The 11,418-nt window shown below is 40.6% G+C and overlaps 1 protein-coding gene and 1 long non-coding RNA gene across 7 annotated transcripts in view; one reads left to right on the top strand and one right to left on the bottom strand.

Moving 5' to 3' along the window:
* The first annotated feature begins 32 nt into the window (after nt 1-32).
* Nucleotides 33-10,702, top strand: LOC146443875 (uncharacterized). 2 transcript variants are annotated; one of them, XR_014849351.1, is made up of 4 exons: nt 33-170; nt 2,088-2,244; nt 8,468-8,547; nt 10,576-10,702. It is a non-coding gene; the product is annotated as an uncharacterized LOC146443875 (long non-coding RNA). The 2 variants fall into 2 exon arrangements; XR_014849350.1 differs by lacking the exon at nt 10,576-10,702 and having other exon boundaries at nt 8,468-9,156.
* The window catches only part of SCUBE1 (signal peptide, CUB domain and EGF like domain containing 1), a 181,067-nt gene continuing 179,788 nt past the window's right edge, over nt 10,140-11,418 (bottom strand). For all 5 annotated transcript variants that reach the window (XM_085048991.1, XM_085048990.1, XM_085048992.1 and 2 more), the window contains one exon: nt 10,140-10,856. In XM_085048991.1, coding sequence (XP_084905117.1) covers nt 10,704-10,856 — 153 coding nt within the window. In that variant the 3' untranslated portion in view covers nt 10,140-10,703. The remainder of the gene's footprint in view (nt 10,857-11,418) is intronic.

Here is an 11,418-nt window from a genome sequence, read left to right as displayed (position 1 = left end):
CGGGCGGGCAGCGGGGCGGGAGCGGCGCTCGGGGCGTGCCCGGCGCTGAGGGCTCGGCCGGGAGCGGGCAGGGGGGAGGCGGGAGCGGAGCTCTCGGGCGGGTCCGGACAGGGGCAGCCCCGAGGAGAAGGGCCTGCGGGGCCTCGGGCTGAGCCGCGTATGCTGAGCAGGTGTGGGTTCTGCTTCGCCTTTGCTCTTCTTCTGCCCTGAAACTTTGATAAAATCGCAGCATTCGTGGCGCAGTGCGGGCCTCAAGGTTTCTTTATTTTCCCGGTGTTTGCCGATGAAGGGACTCTTCTGTAAGGCCACAGCCCCTGAAGGGGGTTACAGGAGCGGTGTGAGGCATGGCGGGCTGACTGCCGGCCACAGCCCTGGGAATTGCTCTGTCTGAGTTGCGGTGCTCAGGGAAAACGTACAGCCAGTCATTTTTTAAATTAAAGCTTTTTCATCTTGAGCGTTGACAAGTGAATTTTAGCATGTAGACCTGTCTTAAATATCTGTCAGTACAAAAGGGAGGTGTGCTTTTTGCAAGCTCCTGTAGCTGAGTGCTGGCTTCCCAGTGCTTTTTTTGTTAAGGAGAGATTTCTCAGTGAAATCTCTTCCTTCTAAGATTTTGTGGGGGATGTGAGGCTTTCTAAACATTACTGGTAACTTCAATCTGAGCTCAGGTAGGGTTATAAAGCTCCAAGAGCAAAGCCAGGTGCCCAGCACTGCTCAGAGCACAGGGCTTTGCTGTCCCTGCTGCACCTGCATTGCTCTCTCTGCACATTATCTGCTCCAGAGACTGTGGAAACTCCTTTTCCTGCCAGCCTGTCCTCAAATCAAGGGTTCAACTTCAGCGCTGCCTGGGCTGACAGCACAGCACTGTGCTGGGAGGGGTGTCCTCCAGCCCTGGAAATAGTCAGGGTCAAGAAACAGGATTTCAGGATCTAGTAGCTGGTTAAGAAAGCCTCACATGCACAGACTACAGTCAGTGGAGAATGTGCCATGTTGAAGAAATACCTCTTTGCTCTCTGCCCTGTCTAGCGTTGCTCTCCCAAGGGTAGCAAGAATCCCTTTCTCCACATAATTACAGAATTATGCAAGAGGAGGGTCTAAATATTAAAGGACTGCAATAGGTTGGTCTGGTGCAGAGAGGGCAGAAAGAGATTAAAAATGGTGCCTACGTGCTGTAACTATACATCACCACTTAGCAGCTGAAGATCTAAACCTCCAGGTTGAATATCTGAATAGTAAACACAGGCAAATCTTTGCCTGAGACTGTTTCTGCCTCACCACGTGCTGTGTTCCCACATTTCCTCAGCATAAAGGCTCCACTAGGATGTCGTTAAGGAGACCTCCCTGATTAAACAGCAGAAGATCAAAAAACAGTTGGATTTCCAGTGTTCCTTGACTGGGTTCCCACCCTGCTACCCTGAGTTTGAGCACATTTTTTGCTAATATTGTGGTTTGGAAAAAGAGGACGGCTGTGGTGTTGATCTTGCCCTAGTATTGTAAAATGTGGTGATTAGACAACATGCTAGTCCTCCTGGAGACCTTGCTTACTGAGAAGGCCACCCTTCCCTCTTTTCTGTCCTTGTCATGTGATGTAGTTAAGTAAATTTTTTTACTTCCCTGACAAAAACCCCCAAAAAACAAAAAAACCCAAAATCATCAATCTTTTTTCCTTAAACAGACCAAGGAGGAAAAGTAGGGTGTGTTTTAATTTCTTTTTTTAGTAGAGCCACAGTGATCATGCCCTGTCCAGAGGCAAGGGGAATATGATTCTGTTTGAACACGAGATTTACATAATGTTTCTAGCCAGGTGTAGGCAGGAGCTTTCTCACTGCTTGTTTGCACTTCCACCTCACTTTGGGTGGGAGTTTTGGCTGCTGGCCAGCTCTCCGTGGTTCCAGGCTGTTTGGGTGGGTTTGCAGGTCTGGGGATAAACTCCAGGTGCTTATAAGACACCGTGAGAATCACTGAAGTGAAGAGTAGACTGTAAGTGGGCCCTTTCCTGATTTTGTCTAGCAGTTACATAACTGTGGTGTTACTCAGCTGCTATGCTTGGCATCTTGTTTTACTTTTTTGCTGGTCTTCCACAACAGGAGTAATTCCTGGAGCAGGGAGTAGGAGCCAGCACTCACCATTCTTGTTCAAGCACCGTGAGGTTTTCAGGAGCAGTCCTTCTTACTCCGATGTAGACCACCTATGATGCCAGAGCCTTAGCCCAGAGACACCACTGTCAGCCTCTCATGAAAGCAGGTATTTGTGAATAATCTTTGTGAAAAGAAAAGTCACCACAGTACTTTATTCTGATGATTTCCTTAGGAAGAGAGACTAATTTGCAGTACCTCAACAGTGCAGTCCTTACTCAGGCAATGTGTTTGTTAAATTTAATGGGTTACTTGACATAGGTACTCACAGAGAATGCAAAAAGGGCTCAGCAAGGCTAAGCTTACTAGCACTACCCCAGTGTAAAATAAGAGAATTTAGCCTTCTGGCACTATCCATAGGGAGCCAACCCATGGAGCCCTCGAGCCTCTGTCACAGCAGGCCCCATGACTTATCCACCACCACCACATTTAGTTCCCACCCTGCAGCAGTCTGTAGCAGCAATTTATCATGAGTTAGCAGATGTGAAGTAGCATTTGCCCCCAGGAAACACAAATACATTTTTTCAAAGTTTTGTGAGTCTGGCAGTTTGTGGCTTTATTCCAAATGTTTATGGCCATCTCATCCAAACAGATCTGATGTGCATTCCCCACTTCATACTCCTGTTGTGTAATGTTAGAACCTTCCTCTTTACCAATATGGCAGGGAAACCTCCTTAAAAGAGGTAAGGATATAAGGGACAGAAGAGACCTTAACATCATAGTGAAAAGGAGATGAAGTGACATGTTTTTGGTGCATTTTAAAATAAACCCTATAATATGTTACGAAAGAAACCAGCATGCCATCTAATATATTACTTTTACAAATTCAGACCATTACTTAGCAGTACTGTGGTACACACACAATACAAGTGAGCTGCAGGTAATGTTATTCTACGTGCTAAGAAGTGCTTTTGGAGTGTAGCACATCTACATGGAAGAGACCTCTGAGACCATCAAGTCCAACCTATGACCTAACCATGCCAACTAGACCTCAGCACTGAGTGCCACGTCCAGTCTTTCCATGATTTTACCAGGCACTGAAGGGACACTGACAGGCTTATAGTTTCTGGGGTTCTCCTACCTTGCCCTTCTTGAAAACCACAACGTTTGCCAGCTTCCAATCAGCTGGGACCTCTCCGTGTTCCCATTCCAGATTTTGTCCTTGAATACAGACCCTTCATGACCAGTAATCAACTTGATTCCTAATGACCTTTAGGGACTTTAGAGTTCAGCTTTTCTGTCTTTGAGAGGAGCTGAATTTCCTTGTTACTCATTTAAAGCTCTGAAGCTGTGAAGACAGGTGAGTGCCATTTATATGGCACATCTGTAGTCCCATAAAATGATGGTGTGTCTTCTTGGAACACAATGAGGATAGCTGCCCATAGTACCTGAGTGAATTACCATCAGCTGAAAAAGGCAGTAATTGATATTTTGCAGCCAGGTTCCTTCTGCCTTTCAAACCTGCCAGAGACACTGAGAACCATCAGTCATACTGACAGTATTTATATAGTTTCCTATTTTATATATATATATAAAATCAGTGAAGCTGATGCTGTCACATCATAAATGCTCTCCCTTCACAAGCTGAACTGCTTACATGAGGATAGCAGCAGAATGCATGTGCCATGCTGGCACATGAGAGCTTCCTTCCTCTTTCTTTGAGGCTGCTTCTAATTCCAGGGGGACAAAGGGCAGCTGCATGAGCTGTACATGGTAACACCAGAGTTAGTTTAACAAAGAGTTAAAGGTCCTGGAGGGATATTGGTGATGTGGTTCTTCACTGTAGAACTTTTCTTCTTTGAAAAACTCTCCTTGAAGCCTGATTGGAAGGAGCTTAACTCAGTGTCCCACAAACTCATGTTGTTTGATGAGAAATAAAAAGCTCACTGTTGCTTAAGGATGAAAATTAAACCAAAATATGTACATGCTATCAAAAAGAGAAGTTCTCTTCTGATTCTTGTTGAGACTTGTGCAAGGAGCCTTGTCCATGTACACAAATAAATGACAGGCAGGGGTATCCATTCCATTTAAAGTTTATTATGAAAGTGATTTTAACAAAAGTTTTATTACATGCTTAATTTTTAACTTTGACATAGAAATCAAAGCTATTAATATACAGAGGCAAAAGGAGATGTATTTTCTTATAAGGTACATTTACAACAACATGTTCTACTATAAATCTGACAGAATTGTTAAAATATTGGTAAAGCTTAGCACTGTATTTTATTTTCTAAGTATCAAATTTTGTACAGTTATTCACTATCCTTGCTCTAAACTATTATCGTACATTTCATATGGAAATAGCTGTTTGTACACAATTTACATTGGTAATAAAGCTTAGAAGTCCCAGCAGCATCTACAACAGTTTAGTTTAAAATCTCACTCCTGCGCAGTGGTTTACGTGGAGCAAATTGATGCAGAAACCAGTATTACACTCTGTGTGTTTCCCTCTGAAATCCAGCCTGCCAGAAATTCCTGCTTACACTGGTGAAGGACATGATTATAATGAACTTTTTGCAGGTGAAAGTACCTCTGATCTCAGTGGTTTTACAATGAAAAAGGCTCTGTGACCTGATCCAGTGTGAGGTTTTATCACTTCCACTGCTCCCTACGAGCATAGAGAGATCCCACGGCTTTCCTCCTTTCCACTATCCATGGGTGTAATCTGTTGAATTTCCTTGTATTTTATTTCTGAGTTTTGTGTTGTTTCTTATCCTAACAATGGAAGAAGAACCAGCACTAACTTTAAAATACATATTCTTTATATATTATGAAAATGGGAAGCACTTTAGAATGACACTTGATAGTCAATTCTGTTTAAATTAGCACGTTAAATTGCCCCAGAAAACTCTTCCTGTGATGCCAGTGAGACTGAAGAAATAACAGGATCTGTAATTTGGAATGATAAATCTGGCAACTGCTCACATCCACCCCAGTCTCCTGAAGTATCTTTATGATCAACACGTTGAGTCCCTGCTGCTTTCAATGCAAATTAATGGCCTTTCTAAGTTATAAAACATAGAAAACAATATTTACAAAATAATTTTAATTAAAAAAGTAACAAAAACAAACTCTAAAAAAGATATTTTCACAATAATTAAAATAAAGCTTAATTAATCAAAGCCACTTTTTCCCTAGATATTGAGAAAACTGAATTGCAATTGTATATCTTTAAACTTGTTATCGCCGCTCTCTGAATACAGATGGTTTAAATTATTACATCTAAAGGTACTTCTGTACATTTTACTCTTGTATATTACATATTAATTTTATAGATTAAAAGCTTTATGATGAAAGAATAAATAAATGAAATAACAAACTGGAACTGTATATATTCAGATACTTAGATAACAGATTTTTGACATTTTTAATTTCCCAGTCTGTTTCTATTCAGATGAGAGATAAAACTGAGACTTCTCTCTGAAGCCAAGTCTCATGCTGAGGAGTAAGTTCATAGTACCTTACAGAAATTTCCCTTCTTCCATAAATTCTTATGGAAGACAAAAGTATTCCTTTTCCCAAGTGCTTACAACAGACTCTCATTCTAGAAAACTACTTCAATAAAGTCCCAAAGTACTGAGACTCTAGAAGAACTCCTCCAGTTACTCCCATTCCTGTCAGTCAGTGGTTTTAAACTATGAATAAATGCAACTACTTGAACTCATGATACAGATGTAAGGAACTGTGTGTGTCACTTATTCCCATCACTAAAAAAATCATCCAGACCCCTGAGATGGCTGAGAAATTTGCCACTGGGTTCAGCTATTGAAGATTTCACTCCACCTTCTTTTTTAAGAGCATCCAAAGGTATTTTAGAGTCCAGACATGGGAGCTGTCACAGAGCAGGTGTGTGTTGCTGTCAAACACCTGTCAGCAGATCCTGTTTAAGAATCATACCACTACTTTTGCTCCTGAAGTTCCTAACCGGTTATCTGCAAGATTAGAACTGGCTTGTTTATAGATAAGACTGATATAAGAAATTTGAATCTGTTGGACAGGCTTATAATGAGGCATGGGTGGGGTTTGACTGTCCTTTTGGAATGCTGAACACGTGTAAAGGATGTTTCTCATTCATGTAGCAGCATCCTTGCATTCTGCTCACAGACAGGACTACAGGTGAGCTGTGCTCTTTAAAACCTGCTGACAGCTCAGAATGTGGACCCTCTAAAATCTCTCTGACAAATCCTGTATTTATTTAAGCTAGTCTAAAACAAAACTAAACTAGATTTGGCTTACAAGGTAAACTAGTTTTAAGTAAGCTTACTTCCTTTTAAGTAAACTTACTCCAGAATGAAGCTGATGTGTAGGAAGGACTAGTCTAAATCCCAAGTAGTCATAACTTTATTCTATGTGGGAGGCACAACGAGGAAATAAACTTGTTTGGAAAAAAATAAACTTGTTCAGGTAAAAATCTAATGTATGATGGAGGAAGGAAGACAGGGCAAGAAAATGGGCTGAAAGAAAGACTTCAGGAGTTTTAAATTCAGCTTCAGTGAGCTAAATCTTCAGGCAGAATAAATATTGTTATTGAAGGAAAGATGCAGTGTGGCATCTGTTGAACAGGCAATCCTGACACTCCCTGTACTCAAATGACACACAGAGGCACCTTGTCCTCGGTGCTTTCAAGGTACAGCTCAGGGCTTGATGAGCAATTTGGGATTGCTGCAGTGTCCTGGACTGCAGCAGGTGTGCTGGCAGTGATTTGGTGGCCTGTGAGAATGTTTAAGGGTGATTCACCACCACCCCACTAAAAATAAGTGCAGTATTTAAAGCGGAAGGAGAGGCTTAAAATGGTAAGTGCTGCAGGTGCAGCTTTTAAGCATACAGGTGTTTGCAAATTGAAAATAAAGAGCTCTGTGCCACAGAATTGGGCAATCACAAATGGGCACTTCTTCAGTCTACCTGTAACAACACATATATGTGTTGTTGCACCTGTCCTACAGAGAACGTGTAATTCTGTAAGAACAGATACAGGGCTGTATTTATTGATAGGTTCAAGTGCAGTATTTCATATTCAGGGTAAAAACTGGAATTTTATATCCTGCCACGTTCAGAAATCTGGTTTTCTTAAAGGCAGCCATATTTCTCCTTGTATGGTTTTTGATTACCAAATGTGTCTTGGTCTTCTCTCTAGAAGAAGACATTCCTTTTTGTTGTGCTGTTATTGTGTAGCAGCAACAGGTTTTCTGACTTTGACAATAAAGGCATCTTACACTTACAAATGAAGAGCTGAACTCACTATTTGGTGACTGGAACTATTAATCTAGTATGAAAGTCAAAGCATTTTTAACTAATAGAGCTGATATAAAAATTCTGTGCTATTCTATGAATTGACTGAAACCAATTCAGACTGCCCTATATACCACTTGTCATTACTAATTACATTAGAAATTTGCACATCCAAGAGCATTTCTGTGCACAGTTGCAAGCATTCAAACCTGCTTCATTTTATAAATATATCAGATATGAACCCTCTATATGTTCAGAAGCATTTAGTTGTCAGCTTTTGAAGGTCAAATTATTCTCCTTCTTTCAGTGCCTTCCTTCAGCAACACAAAGACTGTGTTTGCCACAGAAGTCCACAAGTGCCTTGTCCTGCCTGTGGAGTCCCTGCCCTGCTGTGGCTCTGGGGAATATGAGCTCACATTCATTCTCAGGTTCTCTGTCAGGATGAACTGAACAAAACCCTGTTTTTGTGTAGTGTGCTTGTCAGTCAGGGCAAGTGGTGCCAGAGCCAAATGCAACTGCTCTCACCTGTATTCACCTCTCACACCTCTACCAAGGTCCCACCACAGGTGGCCAGAACTGGGACATGTCCTTCTTATGGCTGCTCCCTGGCACTGGATTTCTCATGGAGCTAAGGGCCTGGAAAATGTTACAGTGCTGCCAGTGGATTCTAAACTCTGGCATCAGTGTCATACAGTGGTATTACGTCCAAACATGTTGGTTGTTAAACAAAATTTTTAGAAAGGCTTTTACTAAACTCAGTGTACAGTAGCAGGTTCCAAAGTTTGCTTACTGAAGTTTGAAATACTAAAGATTGCTGTAAATAATTTGCCAAATGAAGAAGTTATTTTTCTCCACATTTTTCACATCTTTTCCTTCATATCTTTCAGTAGAATTGCTGCAATCTGGACCCATTCTAATGGATCTGAATAATACTCTGAAAAAACTATCAGACTTTGAACTGTTGCTTGTCTGAAGTAGTTTTTTAGCTATACACTCCTACATAATTGAGTACCTGAAAAGATGTTTGCTTTTTAAAGTTTTTTTTGGTACAAATAACTACTGTTAAAGAAAAAACTAATGAAACTTTTTTTTTTTCATTCCAGGCACACAATGAATCCAGGAATGATATGTTCTTCTTTGTTCACCTTTAGTAACCCTTGGTGAATAAATAAAAGTAATAAAAGTAAATAAAAGTAATTTTAACATCTTCAAGAAAAAGTTAGATTTAACAGCCTTTAACAAAGGACTTTTATGGAGAAGTTACATTTTTTAACAGGGGTTAAGGTAGATATTAAAAAGAAAGCTCATCAAAGACCTGAGGTCCACGAGTGGAAAAAATGAATTGCTAGACTATAAGTTTAGGCTGTTCAGGTGTAGAAATAAAAAAAAATATATATTCTTCAACAGAAAGGGAAAGAAGGCAAGCAAAATTACAAGATGGCTAAGTAGAAAAACTCAACAGAATACTTAAGGTGTTTCTTAGAAATGGAATATTCAACCACTTGTAGCCAATAGAAACCAACTGCGTAAATTTAAGCAGAACTTCCTCAAAGAAAAGAAAAAAAAGGTTAAGATAACCACAATCACCCCAAATGTATGTCTTTGAGAACATTTAAGGATGTGTTAAACTACAGGGTAGACAGGAAAAAAATGCAGCAAAGCAAAACTATGTGTTAGTCTTTTTCTGAAAGGCTGCTGCCAGGAGAGTTAATTTCTCCACGTAATAAACTTGGAGAATCAAAAGGAAAAATGATATATAAGAGGAAGGGACTGAAAAGGAAAGTGGCTGAAATACTAACTAAAAAAAAAAAAAAAGTTCTTCTCTCATTTGAATTAGCTTCTGTGCCAGGAAACAGCAGGAAACACAGGATTTATCATCATGGCAAACCGTGAGCAGGGCAGGGCCTGAGCACAAGGCTAAAGCTCTCCTGCAGTCCCTGTGCTTGATGGGCTCTGTGGCTACACATTTGGGATAAAAGGGAGAGCCAAGTCTCTGGAGACACAGAACCTGCCCTCCAACTCCTCTGCAAAACAGTGTCCTGTTCCCCCCTGAGCCCCTGACAGTCTGGGGCTGGGACACAGCTGTGCTCCCAGTGTTTTAGAGACAGCAGGTCCTGCAAAAATTCCTCCTTGCTGAGCTCCTCCCATGCGTGTTGTCCTGAGGGTGACTCTGTTGGTCTGCATGTGGGGAGTTCCCAAGGAAGAGGCAACAGATGACCCTTTACTGGACAGCAGCTGCATCTTAACTGATGCTATTTTTCCTAGAATAATATATATTGAAAGAGATTGTCCCAGAGTAAACCATTATCCAGTATTAAAAAACCTCGAAAGGCTTCAGTTTGGTGTTAACAGAAGTGACAAGCACTTGGAGAAGTCATTTAATTGCCTACACAAAGTTACATACAGATATGAGTAAATAGGGTGTATGGGAGTAAAGATTTAAGCATGAATAATATTTACAGTACCTAGAGATAACATTACTAATGTACCCACAAATAGAAGTATATATTTATATATTTATATATTGTACTTAATTAGATGCTCTCTTAATGGAAAGAAACCCAAGAGTACTAGTGTTGTTCATTTCTCACATATCCTATTGTAAAGGTCTTTAAAGGGACCAACTGATGCTTGGAAATCCAGAGCTAAATCTGTTTCAATTAAGTAATTAACAGTGGCAAACCTCTGAAGAAGTTTAGATGAGAACAGATAAAAACATCAGGATACTGGGGCATGGGACTCAATCTCATGTAATTCATAAAACAAAATTACACGTTTCTTTTTTTTCTTTTCTGATTTCTACTTGGACAGAGGTTCCACTAAGCCACAAATGAGAAATAACAAAATTTAGATTGTTTTGTTTTCTTCTAAAGATTCAAATATGAACTTCAAGTGCAATTCAAAATCCAAATATTATTTATAGTACATACTTCTTTCTATAACAGAACTTTTCTGCAGGTAGTTTAATCATATTTGAATAGATTCCTCCTTTCTTTGATAAAAATTATTGTTGATGAAAGAGCTAGAGAGAATAGAGAGAGAATAGAGAGAATATTTTTACATAGTGAAATTTCAAATGGAAAGTGAGGATACACTAGTGCAGACACAAATTTGGATCTACAACTAGATGCACTCAGGGATGCATGATTTTTTTTCTGTAGTAAGAATCCCATTCAGAACATTGACTTTTAACAATTATAAAACACCGCAGGTGTTTTCCAGTAACAACTGAGAACAAAGACGTCAAAATAGAGCCTTCAGATTAGCAAATGTTTCTACTATGGAGGAAAGACAACATTTGACAGGAATGCAAAATAACCAAAATTGAATACCACTAGACTATTTGTATGGTCGTAGAAATCTGGAAACTTTTGATCGCAGTAGCTTTATAAATGATCTTGGAAACATTTCTTTTGACTCTTGTGCTGTGTACTTGAAATAGTTTTGTGGGTGTGCCAGTACATCAAAGAGAGCTTTAATCAGTTTCTTGTCCTAGGGAAGACAACATATATATATGTTAGATAAAAGCAGGGTTTGGGTGTCTGCACAGGTTTCAGAACTGAAGAACAATAGATCTATTTTGCAAAACTGGAGTCTGGGTAAGGAAACTGCTTTGTGTTGCTGTGGAGTTTTAAAGTGATGAATCTACCTGCATTGCTGGATATTTTGTGCAGTGCTCCTGGCAGTTCTTGCACTGGGAGGGCAGCACCAAATTACCCACAAACTGCAGATGTGGGGCATTAGAACTGCAAACTGCCTCTTCCATGCTGCTGTCCAGGCTCTCCCTCCATGGCTGGGAGACCAGGCTGGTCCTCAGTGATGCTGAGCTTTCTAAGGAGGTTCTCCTGCACCTCGGTAAAGCTTTGATCTAGAGCCTCAGCTGAGCCTGTGCAGGTGGGACCTGAGCAACCCGAAATCTTGAGTGAGAGAATGGGGCAATGCCGGGCAGGGATGGCCATGGGAGCTTGACACTTGCTGGCTCTTCAGCAGCTCCTGTCCTTCCAAGCCCTACATTTACACAGCTTAATTTTGCCCCCGAACAGCTTTTTCCCAG

This window comes from Lichenostomus cassidix, chromosome 1Aa (genome assembly GCF_008360975.1).
Source record: "Lichenostomus cassidix isolate B80296 chromosome 1Aa, HeHo_3.0, whole genome shotgun sequence".
NCBI lineage: Eukaryota > Metazoa > Chordata > Aves > Passeriformes > Meliphagidae > Lichenostomus > Lichenostomus cassidix.
The sequence above is the reverse complement of the archived record's forward strand: the minus strand, read 5'-3'. Positions and strand labels throughout refer to the sequence as shown.